The 23,144-nt window shown below is 30.4% G+C and overlaps 3 protein-coding genes and 1 non-coding gene across 5 annotated transcripts; 1 reads left to right on the plus strand and 3 right to left on the minus strand.

Moving 5' to 3' along the window:
- Nucleotides 1-4,543: 4,543 nt before the first annotated feature.
- LOC110637157 (putative pentatricopeptide repeat-containing protein At1g09680) lies at nucleotides 4,544-6,639 on the minus strand. The gene has a single exon (XM_021787118.2). The coding sequence runs from the start codon at nucleotides 6,596-6,598 to the stop codon at nucleotides 4,817-4,819; it is 1,782 nt and encodes a 593-aa protein (XP_021642810.2). The 5' UTR covers nucleotides 6,599-6,639; the 3' UTR covers nucleotides 4,544-4,816.
- Nucleotides 6,640-7,803: 1,164 nt separating this feature from the next.
- On the minus strand, nucleotides 7,804-10,448 carry LOC110637159 (protein At-4/1). Of its 2 annotated transcripts, none has more exons than XM_021787124.2 (8): nucleotides 10,315-10,448; nucleotides 9,883-9,988; nucleotides 9,691-9,746; nucleotides 9,517-9,594; nucleotides 8,804-8,877; nucleotides 8,595-8,728; nucleotides 8,410-8,505; nucleotides 7,804-8,229 (listed from the first exon to the last, which is right to left on the minus strand). In XM_021787124.2, the coding sequence occupies exons 1-8, from the start codon at nucleotides 10,375-10,377 to the stop codon at nucleotides 8,087-8,089; spliced, it is 750 nt and encodes a 249-aa protein (XP_021642816.2). In that variant the 5' UTR covers nucleotides 10,378-10,448; the 3' UTR covers nucleotides 7,804-8,086. The 2 variants fall into 2 exon arrangements, with proteins under 2 accessions (XP_021642816.2, XP_021642814.2); XM_021787122.2 differs by having other exon boundaries at nucleotides 7,804-8,232.
- On the plus strand, nucleotides 8,996-9,081 carry LOC131175217 (small nucleolar RNA snoR114). Its single transcript, XR_009145380.1, has one exon. It is a non-coding gene; the product is annotated as a small nucleolar RNA snoR114 (small nucleolar RNA).
- Nucleotides 10,449-15,890: 5,442 nt separating the features above from the next.
- Nucleotides 15,891-16,890, minus strand: LOC110672047 (uncharacterized). The gene has a single exon (XM_021834714.2). It carries the CDS (start codon nucleotides 16,635-16,637, stop codon nucleotides 16,041-16,043), a length of 597 nt encoding a protein of 198 aa, XP_021690406.2. The 5' UTR covers nucleotides 16,638-16,890; the 3' UTR covers nucleotides 15,891-16,040.
- Between the last annotated feature and the right edge of the window lie 6,254 nt (nucleotides 16,891-23,144).

A 23,144-nucleotide genomic window follows, 5' to 3' on the forward strand; every position in this document is an offset into this window, starting at 1 on the left:
TTGCAAGCCGGCTAAAACTCCTCTTGAACAAAATCACAAGCTGGCCCTTACCGAGAGTGATGATGTGGATGACCCTACTCAGTATAGGCGTCTGGTGGGACGGCTTATTTATCTAACAATAACTCGGCCCGAGTTGTCTTATTGTGTGCATATTCTTGCTCAGTTCATGCAACAACCGAAGAAAGCTCATTGGGAGGCAGCTGTTAGAGTTGTGCATTATTTGAAAGGAAATCCAGGTCAGGGTATACTACTGCATGCCAATTGTGATCTCAAATTGTCTGCTTACTGTGATTCTGATTGGGCTAGCTATCCTTTGACGAGACGGTCTTTGACCGGTTATTTTGTTCTTTTGGGTGAATCCCCTATCTCGTGGAAGACTAAAAAGCAACAGACAGTGTCTCGCTTATCCTCTGAAGCTGAATATCGGTTAATGAGTACTACAACTTGTGAACTTAAATAGTTGAAAGGATTATTGAATTCTCTTGGTGTGGCGCATACTGAACCTATGAATTTGTATTGTGATAGTCAGGCAGTTCTTCATATAGCTGCTAATCCTGCCTATCATAAACGTACCAAGCATATTGAAGTGGACTGTCATTTTATCCGTGATGAGATATTGAATGGTAACATTCGAACAATTGTGTATGTAGTTCAATGCAGCATGCGGATATCTTCACAAAGGTGTTGGGAAAGGATCAGTTTGACTTTCTTCTTCGCAAGTTAAGCATTCGAGATCTCCATGCTCCAACTTGAGGAGGGTATTGGAAAGGCAACTGTTAGCTGCCACTTATTTTGCATTTATTCAGGGTATTTGTTTAGAAATTTTTCTGTACATATCTGTTTTTATTTTTTGTTGTATGATTCTGATACAATTTTGATAGTTTAGCTTAATTAGGAACCTATTTATTAGCTGTAATTTTTTATATATATCTTTGATTTCTGAGACAATAAAGATCAAAAATTTTATTTTAAAATTTCTTAATTCTTTTTCACAGATCAAAATAAGTATCATTAACTATAATTATCCTCTTTTAATATTAAAGAAATAATAATAATAATAATAATAATAATTTGAGTAATAAATAGAGCAAAGACTAAAAGAGAGAGATGCAAGCGTGGTGAGAAAACAGCGACTAAATCGGAAGATTCCATCCATTCTCATATTCCCGACATCACATTCCCATGATCATGCTATGTTTTTTCTTTAATAATTTAAAAACTATTAATATTATTGTTAATATTAAGTTTTTTTTTTAACTGTGCAGGTGTCCATGCCACTTGTATCTTTAATGATTTCAAGCGTAGTGTTTGTCGGTTTCTTAATTTCACTTTTAACATTGGATTTGATTTCTCCTCCTACCTTTCTCTGGCCGCCCTAGTTGGATACTTCTACTTGCTTTTTAGTTTGCTTCAACTTTAACCACGACAATCTATTTTGTTTCCTACATTTTTTTTTTTCAACAGGGATTGGACAAGTGACCTGATATCCAAAGACAGAGTCAACAAAATTAAATTAATATGATAAACAAAAAGTTTATTTTATTCAATTTTAAAAAATATATTATATATAATAATAAATTATTCATTAAAAAAAATATAATAATAATAATAATACATAAAAATTTTTAATATATACAATAATTAAATAAAAAATAATTTTAAAAAATAATAAATTTTCACTATAATTTTAAATTTATAATTATCTTCAATTAGTTTCAATTTTCTAAAAATATTACTTAATTATATTATTTATTAATGCTATTAAAAACATATTTTAATATATATAATTAAAAAATTATTTAATAATCCCTATTGCAATTGACATTTATAATTTCATTGTAAAAAATATATTTTCAATACTTTCAGTTGTAATAGATAATATTAATGTCAATTCCTTGATTTTTAATTATTAAAATAATAAATATAATAATTATTAATCTAAATATTAATTATTATACAATAAAAATATTTTAAAATAAGAATTGTACAATAATTGTCAAAACAATAAGTCTAAATTTATTAAATATAGTAGATTTTAAAATTTTTAATGAGTAAAAAAATTATTTTAATGGAGTTATATGGATAATTTAATATCTATATGTATGGAAATTTAAAAAAAAAATTGAGTGAATCAATTGACCCCACTCAACATAATGTAATCCACCTTTATTTTAACGTGAGTGATATATTTTTAATCATTAGATAAATCAATCTACATTATTATGTTTTCAAATTAATTTTTATTCACAATAATTTTTAATAATATTTACTATGTTAAAAATCAACACTTGAAAAAAAAAAATATATATATATATAATTTTGAAATTTTAAAAAGTTTATCTATTAGAGAGAAAAGTAATTTATTAATAATTTTATTTTAATATTATAATCAAATAAGATTTTTTAATATATATATATATAATCATTAAATTTGCTTTCATAAAGCATACATCGTTCTTTAATAGATTAATAAGAAATTCTACAGTTTAATTTAAAAATAAATCATTTAAATATTTTTTTAAAATTAAAATTTAAAGCACACACGTTTTCACCATTTAATTTTAAGATCAATAAAATAGCCTACTAGTTGATCATAAAAATACATATTATTATTATTATTATTATCATAAAATGAATAGTGCAATCAATTTGCACCATCATTATCATAAATCATCATTGCCGATTAGACCTAGAGACGTGACAATACATAAATAATTGATTTAATGAAATTTCACCCAGAAGGCCAAAAACAAAAAAGGGTATGGTTGAAAGTCCAAACACGTACAACCACATATAATAATAATAATAATATAAACAAGTCTAGTCTATTCTCATCTATCATTATGTGTTGCATGGAAGGAGGGAAGAAGGAAAGAAGGAAGAAACAAAGTCACGAAAAGAAAGAGACAGAAGAGGAACAGCTGGCGCAAGAGAAAATGTGCAACTGTAATCAAATCAGTTTTGATGAATTTTCTTGAGAAACTAACCACACAAAGCCACCACTAGCAGCCATTCTCACTTTCCGCGGAAGACCACCAAAACCAAATGCTGATTCCAAAAATGCCAAATCTAAATCAACCGTTTTCTTTGAAATATCTGTCTGAATGAGACAAAACTACATCTTTTGCTTGCTTGCTGGATGCCCATTGTCGCTTGCTTGCTTTGCCAACTATTTTGCATTTACACTACACTCATTGGTGCCCTACAGTTTTTTTTTTTTTTTTCTTTTCCTTTAGCTAATGTGAGTGCTCGCTCAGTGCACCCCCATTTCCAGCTTTTCTTTAGTTTTTTTGTACCCATCCTTTTTCGCCAATGATTTCTATCAGAGTGAGGCATCAATTTGCACATAAGCCAACTGGAATACTTGGTAACACCTAGACAAAGCAACTCTAAGAGACTTCCATCTAACATGATAGCGTCGGACCATTCCTATTCACTCTTCACTTTTTACCAAAAGAAGAGAAAAAAGAGACTCGATTCTGAATGTGAAGCTTGATTAGTTGACTACTGGACTCAATTTTTATTTTGTTTTGCCAACTGAATTGATCCGAAAATTTAAAAAAAAAAAAAACCTACAATTTGCAAAATATACACTAGTAAATCCTAATTCTGAAATTTACTGGATAAGCAAATTAAATTTTAGAAAATATGAACATGGGTTGAAGAGTATCCGTGTATTATCTACTGAGTGCCTACATATTTTGCTATAATGAATGCGTACATGTCACATACGCCTGCGTGCATATGGGTGTGTGCTATCTAATGATATCAATATATACTTCCATACAAACCTGTTTATAGACTTCAGAATCACACAACAATAATGCAGTCTAAACTATAGATTGATATCGGTCCAGCCCTGCTGGCTTGCTCAAGCCTTAAAGAATAAGGCTGAAGCCTTGGGTAGGCAAGAAATAAGGAGATGATAGATAGAGAGAACAGAATTAGGCCCAGTCAGCTAAATAAACACCTCTACCCTATATATAGTAACATACAAAGGTAATTCACCCCTACCTTTATCATTCCATTCCCAGCTCACATTAATGAATCTTAGAATTTTCATATGCAACTACAAAGTAGGCATATATATCCACTTTATATAAAATTGGATGACTCTACATTAATCAATAGACATTTTAGTATTCTAATTCATCTATTAAAATACTATAATGCCTATTGATTAATGTACTCATCAAACTGCTTTTTTAGTGCGACGCAAATCTTCCTGGGGGAAAAGGCGAAAATAAAAATTTTTGCTATACCAATTCAGAGCAACTTCACTAAATTTAAAAAAAAACGGTGGACAGCGTTACTTAAAACCTGAGAGATCAAAGGTGACAAATTTGGCTTTAAATTTTCAAATGGCCTGCCCTATCGGGGGAACCACCATGGATGAAGGATGACTACCCACATCTAGCAGCCCTTGAAAATTTGATAGGTATTTACTGTTTACATGTAACCCACAAAAGAACCTCTTTGTTTTATTTTATTCCATTTATAATTTTTTTAATAGCAATATTAAAATCATTTTGTTGTCACCATGTAAGTGTGAAAAGCCATAAATATTTAGTTTTGTTTTTACAAGATAACCAGTAAAAGGCTTGCCTAATCACTGGGGTTGCAGTTGAAGTAAAAAACAAAAATTTGTCAGAAGGAAGTACTTTCTTTGCTCCAAGTCAACTTCAAGGTAAATGACCAGTAATAGGGGGAAAAACAACCATATGAAGTCCTCGCAACTCATTTTTCAGAATGGATTCTCCTCGTTGGCTATGCAAACCAAATTTAAAAGCTCAAACACTCATGAAATCTGCAGTAATCATCTCTTCTGTTGATGTTTTGAAGTTCCACTCAACTCATTAAGTAGTGATTTATAAGATGCATAGTCTGCCACAAGACCCTTTTCACTCTGTATTTTATGAAAGTCTTGTAGGTTTCCATGTTTGCAATGACCTTCTAATAAGATGTTATAAGTTATGTCGTCTGGAACTACTCCCAAATTGAGCATAGCATCTAGAAGCACAGCCGCATTTTTCATTTGACCTTGCTTGCAATATCCATTCATAAGCACATTATAAGTTACAACTCCTGGTACATGGCCATCACTCTGCATCTCTTTAAGCAACTTAAACCCTGTCTTCACATCACCCTTCTTACAGAATCCATCCATGATCATAGTATAAATTGCATCATCTGGTTTTAAACCTGCTTTTAGCATTTCCCTCAATGTTCTTTCTGCATCAATTACCTTTCCTTCTTTACATAATCCTGAAATAAGAGCTGTAAAGGCCACATTGTCAAGCGCAATTCCTTCTACAAACATTTCCTTCCTAATCTCTAAAGCTGATACTAAATCTCCCTCCTTACAATAACCATCTATAAGCGTGGTGTATGTGATCTTGTCAGGCTTCATACCTCTCTTATTAACTTCTTCAACTAGCTTTTTTGCTTCCCTGAAATCCCCAACCTTGCAAAGGCCATTGATGAGCGTGTTGTATAAAACTAAATCAGGTTTCAGCCCTTTTTTCAACATTAGCTGATATAATTCCATTGCCAAGTCAATCCTACCACTCTTGCATTGCCCATTAATTAATATGGTAAAAGTAACATCGTTAGGCGCCAACCCTCTTTTACACATTTCATCAAACAGCCGACAGGCATCATCCAATCTACGATGGTTACACAGCCCATTAATCAAAACACTATAAGTAAAAACATCAGGAAGAATCCTACTCTCCTCCATAACAATCTTCAACCTAAAACCTTCCTCTAAATTCCCCGACTTGCAATATCCATTGATCAAAATATTAAAACTAACAACTGTAGGCCGCATACCCCACTTTCCAATTGTATCGAAAATCATACGTGCATCCTTAATTTTACCTTCTTTACATAATCTATTAATTAAAATATTAAAACTATATACATTTGGAGGATATCCAGAATCCAAAATCTCCAAATAAAACCTCCAAGCCACCAGAGGCAAGCTCGTTTTAATAATTTTATCAAGCAAGAACTTACAACCATGAAATGGGATTTGAAAATTATGCTTCCTAACCAATCTAAAACACTGAATAGCATCTGATATGAATCCCAAATCAGTATATGCATTCATTAAAGCATCAAACACGGAATTTGACAAGTGGGTACCTTTAGTTTCGATAATTGAAACAAAAAGTGAAGAAGCTGAGCCCTTCCCTTTGCGAGAGACAACGAAATGAAGCAGAGATTGGGCTTGCGAGTGCATTTGGTGGGCAGCAAGGAAATGGACCATTGTGCAATAGGACTGAATTGTGTGGCGAAAGAAGGGGCATGAAGAGAGGAAGTTGAAGAAAGAAAAAAGAAACTGTGGAGAGAGGGAATGAGGATTGTGGTTTATGAGGCTGATAACGTGATGGGCATTGACGGAAGGGAGGATTTTCTTGAGCGAGATATGTAGCGGCTTTGCTTCGCAGTTTTTGATTGCATTGGAGATAACTGACAGAATTGGATCTTCATGGAAAGGCGCTGTTGGTGGCGGAGAGTACCAGGTTGAGAAGTGGAACAAGGTTTTATGGGGAGGAGAAAATAAGCTCCTTTTCTGGAGTTTGAGGGTAGCCATGTGCTTCTCTGTTTTCTTCTAGTTCTTGGCGTGTTTATGTTAGTTGCTGCAACGCGTTGGGTTTGTGAATTGGAATATGCAAAAAAAATTGTAAAAATAAATTAATCCCCCAAAATTGTGAGGTTTGATAAATAATTAAATATTCGTAATAATAGTTTCTTTAACAAATCCATTTTAAATTAAAAATTAAGTGTATATTTAGATTGAGGGAATTTAAAAGTTTATAGAATTTATCATAACTCATAAAATCAAGAACCATGAACGAAATATTAACTTCATTTGGTAAAGAAAATAAATATATGAATTTATAATTTAAGTGATCATTTAATTATTAAATTAATAATTTAGTGATCAAATGCTTGTATTAAAATAAAAATGGTAAAGAGTACTTTTAGGCAATTGATATGAAGCAATTCCCATGAAGTTTCACTCATTTTGGTTGATGGGAGGTAATATATGTTTTTTTTCCTAAAGTTAAATTTAATTTATTTTTAATTTTTTTATTTAAATTAACTTAAAATTTTCAATTTAAACCTAATTTAACTCTAAATTTAAGAAAATTAAGAATTTGAACATCTTAATTTTTGAGCTTAAATCAAGAAATTAAAACATTTAGCCTAACAATTAAGAATTTAAAATTTTTATTTTTTATTTAAATTAAAAAAATAAGAAATTTAGTTTATAAATTTTAATTTTTGAACTTAATTAAATTTAAATGAAAATATCTGAATTAATTTGATAAAAAAATAAAAATTGGTTAAATTAACTTTTCCAACAAGTGCAAGGCCAAAATGTTTCAATTTTGCTCTTTTTTTTTACAGAAAGCTTATATCAGGCATCACATCACCTATAGCGAAATAATGTGGGATGCTGCCTTAGTAAGCCACTGAAATTCACCACACCAAGATCCACAATGACAATTGACAAGTAAAATTTCTCTCTCGCAATGCTGTTTCTGATTTCACATTGCCATTTCCTTGGATTTAGATGTATTCTTGATGAAGTCCGTTTTGAATTGATCAGCCATCAAAGGCTTCAAAATATGAGAAAGAACTATGAGCTTTGTAATGCATAACGAAGGTATGGTTTCTCTTGTTCTTCAAAAGAAAAATGACTGAACAAGTATAAAAGACAGTTTCTTATTAGGTAGAAATCATTGAAACAGTAATAAAAGGTTCTCATGATACTGCTGAAGTAGCAGGAAATTTGACAGAAGATCTCTATGATCATTTTCATTTTCTAATGATATGGTGAAAGATCTACAGCTTCTGGTGAAAATTAATTTTGCTTCATGTCTATGTAACAGTGAACATAGTAACATTTTCCAAAACATACTTGTGGACCTATCTGGACAGACTCTTTGAGACTCTTTTATCTAGCTATCAGATGGATTAATTGCAGTCAGTTTTACATACAGGGAGTTAAGTCCAAAACGGCAAGCCATCGCTTTGCCACTGCAACAACTTCACCTACTACCCTCTAACCCTCTCAGGCCTCGTCTGAATGAGAAAGCTTCCTTCTCAAAATCTCATTCTCCTTCCGCAGTTTCATAATCTTTGCCTTCAGCGTTTCAACAAGACGATTTGAAGCCAAATCTTGCTGCTGTTCAACCAGTTTTGTTTTGCTGATCACTACTGCAATTTAACAGAAAACGAAAAGTATGATTCTAGTGGAAAATTTAAAAATGTCTCTGTACATGTGCCTTAAATGTCCAGTAAGCTTGAATCAAAATATGTCATTTATGGCCACAAGAGCAAAAAATTTGCAGAGCCAGTTAAATACACGATGCACTAAGAGGACGACCTACTCACATTGCTTTTCTAAAACCTGTAGTTTCTTAGTCAACTCATTCTTCTCTTCCTGTTCAACCAAAAGACAGTCCCTCAAATCTTGAGCCTCGAGATGATCTGTCACATGATTTATGAACTTAAGCATGTTCTGATATAATAAATCTGATTAGAAAATCCAAGAATTCATTTCAAGTTCTGGACCTCACATTTTGACTCCACATCAAAATGGACTCTTTCCAACCTGATTGCTAGAGTTTGCATGTGACTTTTATGTGCCACTAAATCTTGGCTGAGTTGATTGATGGTTGCCTCACTCGTTGCCTTGTCAAGTAGTAAGCCTCTGATATAATATAGGTAATCACGCATAAAATAATTTAACATACATGGGAAACTATTTATACTACTGTAAAATCACCTGACTTGGTCTTCTAATCCTCCAACCTTAGTTGTGTAGTTTTGGTTAAGCAATTCAATACCCTTCCTATGTTCCTGCTTATAGTAATAGATACCCGAAAAATTATACAATGAAATGATGATATCATGTCAGCATTTTATATAGGATGTCAGAGTAATAAGAGATTGACAAGTATATAAATATAGTTGATAAAATTTAAAAAAAATTCTGCGCCCTTCTGATGGATGGGTCCATCAGTATCATCTGAATTTCAGATGAGATCAAGCACAGCTGAGCTCTAATTCCGCCTAAATAATTTGCGCTTAGTCGGTCTCAAGCCCGGATAAAGGAGAAGTGTTGCGGTATGTGATAAACAGCGTACAAATTTTGTCGCACTTTGTGAGTTGAGTTGAAAATTAAAAAAAAAAATAACTACCGGTAGTTATAATTTTTTGGGACCCACTATGTATATATGTTTATTCACTGTTAGTTTGTCATTACATGTAAGCTGCCCTACATGAAATAATATAATTTCTCTAGATACCCACATTTAAAGTGCAAAAGTGTATACACAGTTACTTGAAATTCAGATTCTTCAACAATAAATCAATCTAGGAACTTAATATGTCCCTTGAAATTACTCCAGTGTCTATAGGAAAATATCAAACTAGAAATAATAACTAACTATTTCACCACTTTATTGTAATGGAAAATAAAGTAAGAAATTAACTTACCTCTTCTTTTTTGAGATTCTCATCACTGAGTCGTTTCAACTCCTCCTTCAGGCTTTGACATTTGATCCGACACTCAAGCTGTATCTCATAAAATCAACGAAAATTGATCAACAGAACAAAGGAAAATCAGAATAGCAGTACCCAAGTTTACCTTGTGTAACGAAAATTGCACACCTGATCAGCTATATTATCTAAAGATTCTGTGTACAGTTTTGTCAGCCGCTCATTTTCTGCAATGTGAAAGCAAAAAGGGAAAGAAGATGAAAGAAAGAAATTAGAGATTATAAGAAGTTCCATTTAACAAAAAGAAGTAATGAAAAAGCAAAAGGCAACGAATACAGGTTGAGAAATTTAAAGATTGATAACCATGTTTCAAACTTCGGCAAGTGACTTCAAGAGCCTCTCTCTTCTTGACTTCTGCACTCCAATTTGATCTCAGCGATTGGATTTCCGTTATTCCACTCTTGAAATCCTGTGAAACCTTATTTTAGTTTAATTTTTCCCCTACGAAACTAATAGCGAAAACCCCCGTTTGGTCAACGAGAAAAATGAAGTCCGCTAATAGTTTGTTCAAAATTTAATCGAGTCGAATTTCTTAAAGTTATGAAACGCCATTCAACAGATTCCTTCGAAAGATTATGTCATATCTCTCTCCATCTCGGTTCTAATCGAATGACGTTAAACCTAAGCTTCTCAGTTTGTTTAAGAGACCAAAAAATAACGCTTCACTTTCTTTTCGCTTTCCCGTCATTTTTATCAGCAAACAAACAGCGAATGGAAAATTAGGCGAGAAATCACCTCGTATATCTGATCGAAACTAGAGAGAAGAGAATCAATTTCTTGGTCACTCGTTGCAGCCATTACACCAAGAATTTCTGGGTCGCTTTATTAAGAAACTGGGCAAATAATATATCCTTGGTCTTCTTCCTCTGTGGACGGGGATCGAACTCAGCGACAGGTCGTCTATTCATCTATGTAAGAACATGCCAACAGCTCGCTCGAATCACAGGACCCTAGACTGAACGTCTTGTCGTTTACCACCAACGACCATACCCTTGACAAATATAATGAAATAAAGAATGCAAGTTGCATGATCTATGATCTATGATAAAAAAGTAATAAATTTGAATAAAAAGTTCTCTCTCTTTAGGAGGAGAATTTTATCTTAAGTTATCCTAATTATTAGGATATCTCTTTTTATCAATTGATAATTATTTTCCATTTGCTTCTTGTCACGACTCGATTTATAGGCCTAATCGGCACTAAGACTTTATTAGTATGAGGCTCCTAAAACTTGTGATAAGTCTGATTATTTATAGTCTAACCCTAAAACTCATAAATATAGTCTATTTTCAAGAAATCAAACAGATAAAGTCCGATTATAAATTGAATTGTCTAATGTAGAGCCTTAACTCGCATGACTTGTAAACTAATAAAACAACAATATGGGAAGCTCAATTCACCCTCACAATCCTCAAAGTAGATAAATAATCAAATGGGAACTCAGCTCTCTCATCCAAAATGAATGAATATCTCAAGCATTTAAGCATATCCACATAAATAAGTTTACAACTTCAAAAACTTAGTTATTGCAACCCCATTTAAGAATAATACTCTATTGGTACATGCTGAGTTCTATAATTGAACAAAAGATAATAAAGTAAAACTAAACTTTTTTTTGTTAACCTGCAAAAAAAGAAAACATATTATTTTCAATAAATTCACCTGTCACCCGAGGAAAAATAGTTAAAAAGTAGTGAGCATTCGACTCATAAAGTAAGATATTGATTTTAAATATAATTTTTATAACTATCTAAACCTAATGCATTCCTATGTATGAAATACAACACACACACATAATTTCAAATAATTCAAACAATACTCACATAAAAAGATAATTTAGAGCATTCACACACTCGTGTGTCACATCAATATATATATATACATATGGGAGCTAATCTCCTATACAGCTCTCTTAATTCCAATACCTACCAGTAAGGTCAACTCAAGCCAGACATTCTCTTAATAATCTAAGTGTGGGGATCAGTGAGATCAACTCAAATACGTGCTCACCCCGACTTATCCACATATAAGGATCAACTCCCAGCGAGTCAAGTTCCAACCACGACTACCCGTTCTACCCATATCCATATCCACACCACAAGCACGTCAACATATACACAGAACTCTAAATTACTTTAAGGCGACATTCACAATAATTTCATCAATAAAATATGCAACACAAAAGCGTGTCTAGTATTTAACTCTCTCTCTCTCTCTCTCTCTCTCTCTCTCTCTCTATGTGTATATATATATATATGTGTGTGTGTGTGTGTGTGTGTGTGTGTGAATGCATGAGTAGGGGTGTGCAAATGGTCGGTTCGGTTCCGAACCGAATCGAATCGAACCGATAAATTTCAGTTCGATTCGGTTTTAAACCGATCAAACCGAAATTTATAAAATTTCATATTTTTAACATTAAATCTAAATAATAAAAACATAAAAACAAAAAAAATTAGAAATCAAAACTAAAAAATCTTTAGGTTCGGTTCAGTTTTCTTTGATTTCGGTTCGGTTCGATTCAATTTGATTCGATTTTTTTTATTTCCTATATATATTAATAATTTCGGTTCGGTTCAATTTTTTTGATTTTTTTATGAAAATAACCGAACCGAACCGATTAACCGAAATTATCAAAATTATAAACCGAACCGAACCGATTAAATTTTAAAACCGAACCGATTAAATCGAATTAATCGGTTCGGTTCGGTTTTTCGGTTTAAACCGAAAACTGCACACCCCTATGCATGAGCATGCTTTTAATATATTATAATAATATTGAAATTATAAATAAAATTAATATTTACTCACTGAATAACCGAAGATCAATGAGGCGGCTGGGCAGAGAAGAAATGTTGACTCGGATTATCTAAACAATTATATTCATGAATCTATCAATATTAAAATAAAACAATAATTTAAATAGTCAAATATATCATAAATTTATGCTGTAAATCTGGCAGAGTTTTCCCTGTACCTAGGACCTACTCAACCTGCAAAGTAACAAAAACAATACTTTTTAATCCAATGGCCTCAGGCTCACATCAAAACAATATCATACTGCTCCAAAACAATCAAAACTCATATAATTACACAATTCAGCTATTAAGTTTAAAATTAATATTTTATAAAAAGTATTCAAACTGACTCCAAAAATTCTATAATCATACCCTACAGTCCTTAACAATGCTATTTTACTATTGCAAAATGAATTATAATTTTATGACTACTCAATAATATTTTATGAATTTTATTCTAAACCTAACAGTTAGTAAAAAGGGTAAATTAGAGTTTGGGTTTACCTATGCGTTATAGGCATCTGAAATGGTGAGAAGTACTGTAATATTAATCCAATTCTGAAGTGGGTCTGGTAACCCACATGTCTGGCTCGAAAATGTAATCTCGATCGCCGGTGGAATTTCCTCAAAACGAGAATATTTACACGAAACCCACAACACTAGGAGTTAAAATATAATATTTATTTAATTAAATAGACTCATTTAAGACCCCAAAAATCACTAGCCTCTCAATGAGTGAAGCGTGCTGGTGGTCTCGAAATCTCAGTAGGGTTCACTTTTTGGGAAAAATCTAGCCGAAAAGTTGAAATGGATTAAAACTTTTCAGGCTCAATTCCCACAAATAGTCCAATAAAAATTAGTAAAATTAGTGTCTATAGAAAGTTCTCAAGGAGTAGAACATGAATGGAACTGGAACCTGTCCGATTGGTGGCCGAATTGATCGGAAATCAGCCAAGGAAGACGAAATGGTGCGTGAAGGAAGGAGGGACTTTTGGGCATTTTTTCGGTCAGCTGGAGGGGAGGTGACGGCAAGGGAGGGTTGGCTGGAGGGGCGTCAATGAGTGGAAGAGCAAGGGGGTGGGTCGGCCGGCGATGGGGGAGGTAGGAGAGAGAAAATGAAGAGAGAAGGAGGAAAGGTGGCGCACGCGGGGGAAGAGAAAGGAGAAAGAAAAAAGAAATGGAGCCGGTCCGATTCAATTAGATCGGTTCGATTCAGAATATCTAAAATTTAATTTTTATTCTGCTCTAAGACCTGAAAATTCTAAAAAATTATAAAAAAATTCAAAAAAATTTATGAAGTCCAAAAATATTTTTAAAATTACTATGTAGTCTTTAAAAAAATTTTTAAAAATCATCAAAATTAATTATCACAAAAAAATAAAAATCTGATTTTAAAAATTTAAATTAAATATTATAATATTTAATATATTAAAATAATTATTTAAAAATTTAGAAGGTTACACTTCTCTTATTTTTTGAAATAAGAGAAGATGTTGGTTTTGTTTCTCCAGCTTGATTTGAAACAGTTATTCCCCATTTGGGTGTATAAAGAGTTTTGGATTTTGTTATTTTCAGGTTTAAAGAAACTGTTGATAATGAATCGATAACTTGTGTTGGATGTAAGTGATTTGATTGGCGCAGTGCACTGAGAAGTCCGTCGGGTTGTATGTCATTGGCTAACTCATGAGGGACTGAACATCTCAATTCTCATTGTGTCATACCCACTTTGCTTTCCAGTGAACATCATTTAGCTAGTTTGTTTTATGGCTTTGGGATATGATAGATGATTTAATTCCGATTCCAGTGAACATCATTTAGCTAGTTTAGTTTATATAGCATATAATTGAATTTGAGATGTGTTTAAGATTGAAGTTTAATACTCATTATGAGTATAATTTTATATATTAAATATTTATTATTTGAATTTATTTATATAAATATTTAATAAAAAAAAATTATATATATATATATATTTTATGACAATATTTATAAATTTTATACTTTTTACTTCATATAAAAAAAAAGAAATATTTTATTAAATTATTTAATTTTTTAAAATATATTATTAATAAAAAAATATTTTTTATGTAAAATTTTAATTAAAATATATAAAATTAAATATATTTAATTATTTTTTAAGTAATAATAATTAAATTTAGAATAAATTTAATAATTAAAAATAAATTTTAATTAAATTTAAAATGAATTTAAATTTTAAAAATATTAATTAAATTTAAATAAAATAATTTTTATAAGTATCTCACTTATCCCCACCGTTAACTGTGTTATAAGACTGCGGCGATTTTATTTACTCTATACTTATTTTGCCCAATTGGCCTTAAAATGCAATTCTCATTGGCAATTAAGTAAAAAAAAAAAAAAAATTGTCCATGGGGCAGGTAAAGTCCCATCAATGGGGTCCCAAGATTTTGATTGCAATCATGACCAAGAGCACAGGTAGGCCCTTCTCCCCTTACATGATAATCTAGATAGCTACAAAAATCTCCAAAGAATATATTAATTTGTAATACAGATGATGCTATTGCTTCCTTCTAATCCGAACTTGTCCTATTCTTTTTTCCCACCTTCACTTAGTATTTGGAGACACGCCCTATATATATTCTCCTTCGATTTCAAATTTTAGCTTACCCATGGAATTGACAACCTATCTACTGGTCCTTTGTCTAGCCCCACCAAAGAGTAAAACCCCAAATGATACAACTCTGTGCCATTCTTGATTTAATTGTGTGTTTATGTATAATTGATGAAGAAAATCTCATAAATATAGATCAAAATAATAATAAACAAAGCATCATACAATAACAGAAATCAATGTAGTAATATTTCTTTGAAAATAATTCTTATAATTTTTTTTTGGAGAATTGTTATTAATCCTTGTCTTAGAATGTTATTCCAAAAGTTAAGAACATTTAGAAATTTTATAATTTTTTTATAAGTAAAAAATTATTGGTTTCGATATAGTACTTAATAATTAATTGTATTAAATATTTAGATTTTAGTTATTTTACATAAAATATTTTTTATATTTTTTTAGTGTTTGAGATACTCAGAAAATAAATCAACAAAAAATATTTATATATTTCCTTAGCCAAAGAGAAAACTAATTCATTTTCAAAGAAAATAATTTCCTCTTTTTAATAAATGAAATCATATTTTATTTTTTAAATTTTAATAATTTTATTAAAATATAAAAATATTTATACATATATAATATAAATACATATTATTAATTTAATATTATCATCAAACAACATAAAAATAAAAAATATTTTTTATAAAAAATATTTTCTACGTACAAATTATTCTCCGCAAATGAATGAATGAAGCTTTAGAGAAGATTTCAAATTTTCATAAGTTTCTTTTCTGAATTGTAATTATAGTTAATAAACTTCAAATCCTACATCCTTATAGTAAGATGATAAATATTACATATATATATATCGACTTCTTTTAAAAATATATATGAGATAAAATAAATTTATTCCTTCATAAAAATAGTGCAAAGTAGCAGTTATTGGATAGATTCATATTTTTCTCTTTCAAAATTACATTTATGTCTAACATACATCTATGAAGCTGCAAAGAAATTTCCATTAATACAGTTGGTGTATACGTAGTTGGCCATTTATTAACTAGTTCCAAAATTCACTGCGCATGGGCAGCTCGTGGCCTACAAACAGCTGTCTTGACTACTGGAGCATGCGTTGCCGCCATAGCCGGCGGCGGCCGACTCCGCACAAAAGCACTCGTATCCACATCCTCCCTTGTGCCACAAACAACTGCATACCTCAACCATAACCCTCTCAAGATATTCTTGTTGTTCTTCTTTATTGCACTTCTACTATTCTTCTGGCGAGCATCGCCATAGACATTATCTCTATCACAGAACATGTTACTAGACTCTATCAGACAATCAAGTCGCTTGGAAATGCTTTCAATCTCATAGGCGTCGAGAAGAGAATTACTATCTGTATGGACTGGAATAGCTTCGTTGGGTGATTGTGATGACTCTTCTATGGAACATTCTTCCACCACTTTCATGGCTTCGAGCTTGTATCTTGAGGGTCTATAAGCTTGGCGAGTTCTTGTGACAGCAAATTCGTTGATGGGCTTCCCTTCATTAGACCCTGAACCATGCTGGTACCATGCCCAAGCTGCAGCTTTTACAGTGGATAAATTGCCAGTGCCACTCCTAGGTTTCCTTTTGTCCATGAAAATGTTGAAGGGTGCAATGGAAGGCATAGGGAATTTGATAGGGAGATCTGGAATATGTGGAAAAATTAAGCTCCACGCTATAGTTACGTTGGCGCTTGTTTTAGTGATTTTAGGTGTGAAAGTTTATTGTTGAGGAAAGGTGTCTAAATCTCCACCCTATTGAGGTTTTTCTTTGTTTGGCTGCAATTTGGTGCCTTGCGTTGTCGGAATTGAATAAGATCATTGAATTGGAAATAACACATTGGTCCCACTGGAAGACTAGGGTTAGGTGGGAAGATGGGGTCGTAAGAAAGATTGGTTTGCTCTCGTGATCATCATGAACTTTCCATTTTCCATTGGTTTTGCAGGTTTTGAATCCAACTATCTAATCAAAATTGAAAAACAACTGTTACTGTAAGAATCAAATTGAATATATTTTACTAATTTGATGCGGTTTTAATTCTCAATAAAAAATTAAATTGTAATTAAATAAAAAAATCGATTCTATTCATAATTTTTTTATATAATATTTTAGATATATTATAAAATTTTAATAAAATTATATATTTTTATATGTAATTAAGATTATATATATATATATATAAACTTATTTATCATTAATTATATATATATATATATAATTTAATATTAATTTTTATTATTTTAATTTTAAATATATTAAATCATTTTATAGTCATTATTTGCATAATAAAATCACCTTTTAATCATATAATATACTTTTTAATTAAAAATTATATAATTGAAAAATGCATAAGATAGTAAAAATATAATTATTATTTATTAAGATATATGCTATGAAGTAACTTAAAATTAAGTTAGCTATTTTATTTTTAATTTAAAAGTTTTAATTATAATTTACAAAAATTTTTATAAATAATATCTACCATACTAAAATTAAATTTATTTTTAATACTTTTTATTATTGTGAATCAAAATTTAAACTAGTCAAAATTGTATATTTTCCAACAAAGTTATATGATTTTAATTTTAAGGAGTTTAATGAAAATATATAGAAAATTTGTATGTGATCCCTCTCTCTTCCCCTCTTATTGTTATGTATCTATTTCATTTCATGTATTATTGTTCTTTCCATATGCTACTTTTAAAATTCTTTCATAAATATTTTAAGCCTTTTTATATTATGACTATTTTATAAATAGATGAATGATTTGTTAAATTATAATATTTTTATTGATTTGTTTATAATTTAAAATGTTGAAATATTATATGACTTATAGTGGACATTTGATATTATCTTGTATTTTATGTGAGAATTGTTAATTTAATTTTATATTTTTATTGATTTTTTTTTATATTAGTATTGTTATTTTAATATTAATATTGTTATTTTCATTAATATTTTAGTGTTAGAAATATATAATTTTTTTATTTTTTAATAGAGAATATAATAATATTTCAATCTTGAGTGTATAAATCAAAATCAAAATTAGAACTGAAGCGAAATCAAAAGCATTAAAAATCAAATAAAAAATTAGATTTTGATTTTGATTTCAATTTTAATTTCAAAATTTGAAAAAATTAAATTTTTGTTATAATTTTGATTCTAATTATTGAAAAAAATGGAATCAAAACTATTGCACACACGCATCATTTGTCGACCGTCATTGCCATCAATTCTATTGATAAAAAATGGCATGGAGTTGTTTTTATATTTTAGATATAAGTTACGCACGCTACAAGAAAAATTCAGATTTGTGATGAAAAAATCTGTAATAAATCCGTCACAAATCCAATTTTGTGACGGATTTGTGACAGAAAAATTAACGTTACAATTTTACTTGTCACAAATTTTTAATGATATATAAGAAAATTTCATCACAAATTTGTAACGGAATTGTAACGGAACTTCAATCAAAATTTGTGACAGAACTCATTCGTCAGTCACAAAATGTTGGTGCGAATCCGTCACAAAATTAGGACTGATTAGTAACGATATGTCCGTCACAAAATATTGTCCGTTACAAATTGTTGACTTTTTTTTTTTTTATGGAAGGCGTTCTGTCACAAAATTGTAAGGGATCGGTCAGTCACAAATTTGTGACGAATTATAATTAGTCTCAAAATTAATTTTTTTATTTTTTTATTTTCTAATTTTTAATAATAAACAAATAATAGTGAATTAAAAATTATTATATTTATATAATTAGTAATAAGCATAAATAAATATAATAATAAAATTTACTATAATTAGTAAATAAAAATATCATATATTATATAAAAGCATAAAAGCAACCGTACAAGTAACAAGTTCAGTGAACAAATATATATAAAAAATATCAAGCTACAGATTCGTTGTGCTCTGATAATGGAGATCAGCAGAATTATTTGAAAGGCAGGATGATGACGCCATCTGCTTCATCATTCGCTTCATCTCCTCCTGCATAAAGCGAAGCTGCTCTTCACTCTGTTGCCTAAGGCACGATACCTTTTCCTCAATGCGTTGCTGAAGAATTCACTCTTGATTTTCCCTCATGCACATGATCTCCTCCTCAAACACTATAATGCGCTCTTCAGCAACATGATCTATCACCGTAGCTGTCCCGTGTGAAGTGGCAAAGCTGCTAAATGAGTCTAGGCACAAAGTTGAAGCATGAGAGCCCAAACCGTACACGCGCCACTTCTTCTCTCTACCTAAAACATTGCGCAACTTTTTGCATTAGATCTGCAGCTTTAACCATAAGCCCCTGTTCATCCTTGTTCTTTGCCAGTGTTATATATATATATATATATAACATTGTGAAGCCCATTAAAGTGCAGGTGATGAACATAAAAATGCAACAAAAAGAACCAATGAAACAAGCAAGCAAAAAGTAACCATGTACAAAACAAAAAGAATCAGTAAAAACTACTAGAGTAAATAGAAACTAACAAGCCAATGAAAGAAAGCAAGCAGAAAATTCAAAATTGAAACTAAATTGATAAGTCAATCCAGCAAGAAAATTTAAAATTTATCGAATCCTATTTTTCCATAATTTCTTCACACTGGATTGGGCAAAACAATACTGAGTTTAATCCTACTTAGCTTGGTCGTTAGTTATTAAAGCCAATACCGAGTAGAACAACATAAATGGAATATCTTGTCCCTGACAAAATGGATTGAAATTCATGATGAACATTCTCAAAGTCTCTAAAATTTTTTCCATGATTGCTTTTTCTATTATTTATTTTTTCCATATTGTTACTATTAACACCAACCTTTGGGTGACATCTAATTCCCAACATCATTGGGCCTCTAGAATTCTATTGTTGGTTTCCTAGGAACCATAGACGAGTTACTTAAATAGGAAAAGATGGAATAAGTTACAACAGATGTAGTTCTCAATACCTGGACAGGGCATGTAATACTAACAAAGGAGCTACTACATGAACTAAAAAATCTTAGCAGTTCTCAAATATGAAGCTATAAATTCTCTCCTTGTACTGCATGACTGATGCATTATAGCATAAATAAAGGATCAGTTTGGATATATTTGATACAGTACATGAACCCTATAATCTCTACAATTTCCCAATATTCTTGATAATAGAAACAGAAGTAACAAAAAATGAAAAATTTTCATATTAATCAACCAGCTTAGAAATCTACTAATAAGAAAATATGTTTGCAGAGAAAAGCATCAATGAGAGTTGAAAAAGAAAAAAATGCCAATAATTGCAGCAGCTCGATCTGTTTTGCCTAATGATGTGAATAAGGAATTATAATAGAGTCAAATTAGGCAACCGTGTTCAAATTCTGATTAGGAATTCAGAATCAATTTTATTGATAGAAATTCCCCATTGAAGAAACCTAGAATTGTGAGCAACAATGAGAAGGTTGGGATTAGCCTATTACTTCACCTATGAGCAATAATGAGGGATCAATTGAGATCAAACTAAACTAAAGATCAAGAAGCCTAGAACTCAACATAACAGCCAAATAAACTTTTTCTTCTAATTGGCTCCCACTCTATTCCAAACCTTTTATCATCTACTGCCAATTGCAATAATGAATCCTATTTAACATCAGGTGTATCAATTTTAGTCCATATAAGCTTTTAATTTCATGAAATATACTTTCTAATATCATTCCCTTTAGTTTTACTACTACTGTTTTGCTCCCAAGTAAAGTGTTACATGACATGCATATTTCAAAATCAGAACATCCTTAGAGCCGTATGATTTACCTTCCACGCTTGCTGCTGAGCTTGCAAGCGCGAAAGATTCTGATAGTAAAATTGGAACTGCAAAAGAAAGCATATTTCAAATTATAAAAATAAGCCATTCAAATGTGGAATATTAGGGAAAAAACAAAAGAGACAAACCTTCAGCTGTTCAATTGACAATTCATCCATACACTCAATCAAAAAGTCAACATTTCTCTCCATAAATGGATTGGTTGATAATTGTTAACAATCATAATCACACTAAAATAAGAAACCAGTGTAGAAGCCTAAAATAAAGAGAGAATTACATTTACTAAAATGTAGCTCATAAACAGTCAATATCTTACCTGGTTGATGGGTGAATCAACTTCTAGCTCAGTCGTAAAGGCACTGATAAGTGCAGGGTTTAAAACATTAATTTGTGTTGTAAAAAAGTAGCATATTTATCAAAAATGCAAATTGCAGCCTCTTTTTAGTTCATTATATAAAATGATAGTTAATGAAGTACACAAGGTGGAATCTCATTTTTAAACTGCCATTTTAAAGACTAATTAAAAAATCTGGAAAGATGTTGCACAAAAATAAATAACCAAGTTATTCCAAATTGGCTTGGGAAAACCTAAAAACCAAAAGATTCACTAATGCGCAGAGTTCAGGAAGGTTCTAAACACATCTTTTCCACAAAAACATATAAAGCACACAACTGATAAAGAAAACTAAACCAGGTGAATAATCTATGCCAATGATGATCATATATATAACATACTATAATAATAGTATAACAGCAAAACCAAACAAGTAGTAATAGTAATAAAAGCAGGCGAGTTTTCCTCTACAGCTCTTTTGGCGTGAACAAAAAAAAATTATATCTTGTTTCAGTCACAGCTCTCTGTGTTTTGCAATTGAATCCATAAATCATAAAGCTTTCTCTTTCTCCTTCTCCACTTCAGTTTGAGTCTTCTAGATCTGCTCTTGATCAACTCTTCTGAGTTTCATTTATGTCTAACAAACCATGACTTTTTAATCGAATATGAAATTAGAAATTAAAAACAAAAAATTATTTAGAGAGGGAAAGTGGAAAGATGGTGGAAATCACTATCAAAACATAGTAATCAAGCAGAAGTAAACTCAGATTCGAACTCAGAAGAAGAAGTGATCCTGCGAGACTGCTTAACCAGAAGAAAATTGAATTCATGGCTTCCTGCCCCACTTCAGTGAGGTGGATTAATTGGGTGAATGCTATAATCGGGGAAGAAGGAGAAACTTGGCATATTTTTAAAACAGGGAAAGGAGTCGTAGAAGACCAAATCAAGCAAGTAATTTGACATCGAAGTGAGGGAAAAATCAAACCACCAGATGGCCTAATCAATAGCCCTAATCAGAGAGAGAGAAGAGGAGAGGAGATTGAAAAAAATCTGGATTATTTTTTATTTAGTTGCTGAGAGGAAGAAAGAGAGAGAAAATAATTAAATTATTTAAATTATTATAATATAAATATAATAATAATTATATTATTTTAATTATTTTATTAAATTAAGTTATTTTCATCACTGTTGTAAATAAATTTTTTTAAAAATTAACTAATTATTCACATTTCATTAATTTTTCATTAATAAAATTTCACAATAAAATAATTTTATTTATTTATTATCTAATATTTTAATATATTTCTCATAAAAAGTTAACTCCATTTTTCATAAGAAAAATTAAGTTTAAATTACATGTTATAAGTCAAAATTTTACTTTGATATATCATAATTTTATATAATAATATAGTGTATTAATTATATTGAGAGCATATATTTATTATATAATAATTAAAATTTTTTTTAGAAATTATCGAATATTCGAAACTCACATCCAACTAATCTAGAGGGCTTAAACTCAATATCATTGATTAAGTGATTAAGAGGGAAGAGACCCTTTGCCATCCCATCTCATCTTTTTGGGGTTAAATAATTTAATTTTACCTTCCATATAAAATTAACTTCATTTGTATAGAAAAACAAATTGCAATCAAAATCCCAACAATGAAAATCAAATTGATAGGAAAATAAATTAAAAAAAAAAACAGTAATTGCAAGCGTGGCATAGAGTTTACCTTGATAAATTAGTTTATAAAATCATGTATATATTAAAGTGGAATTCATTTTATTATCAAATAAAATGATCTTAAATTAAATTTAAAAAAAATTAATTAATGCAAATTTCACTAAATAGTTAAATAGTTAAAAAATAATTAAAATGATAATAATAAAAAAAATAAAATAGCAAAAAAATATTTTGAAATTCATATGAACACTTAGGTGGTATAAATTAAAATAAATAAATAAAAATTTCAAAATTTTATTAATAAAATAAACAACTAAAT

Source organism: Hevea brasiliensis, chromosome 16, assembly GCF_030052815.1.
Source record: "Hevea brasiliensis isolate MT/VB/25A 57/8 chromosome 16, ASM3005281v1, whole genome shotgun sequence".
NCBI classification, from domain to species: domain Eukaryota; kingdom Viridiplantae; phylum Streptophyta; class Magnoliopsida; order Malpighiales; family Euphorbiaceae; genus Hevea; species Hevea brasiliensis.

Coding starts and splice junctions, on each gene's coding strand:
- LOC110637159 (XM_021787122.2), bottom strand. CDS start 10,377: ATGGCTGCAACGAGTGACCAAGAAATTGATTCTCTTCTCTCTAGTTTC. Junction 9,989..10,314: donor GTTTCGATCAGATATACGAG/GTGATTTCTCGC, acceptor AAGGTTTCACAG/GATTTCAAGAGTGGAATAAC. Junction 8,878..9,516: donor AGAATCTCAAAAAAGAAGAG/GTAAGTTAATTT, acceptor TACTATAAGCAG/GAACATAGGAAGGGTATTGA.
- LOC110672047 (XM_021834714.2), bottom strand. CDS start 16,637: ATGCCTTCCATTGCACCCTTCAACATTTTCATGGACAAAAGGAAACCT.
- LOC110637157 (XM_021787118.2), bottom strand. CDS start 6,598: ATGGCTACCCTCAAACTCCAGAAAAGGAGCTTATTTTCTCCTCCCCAT.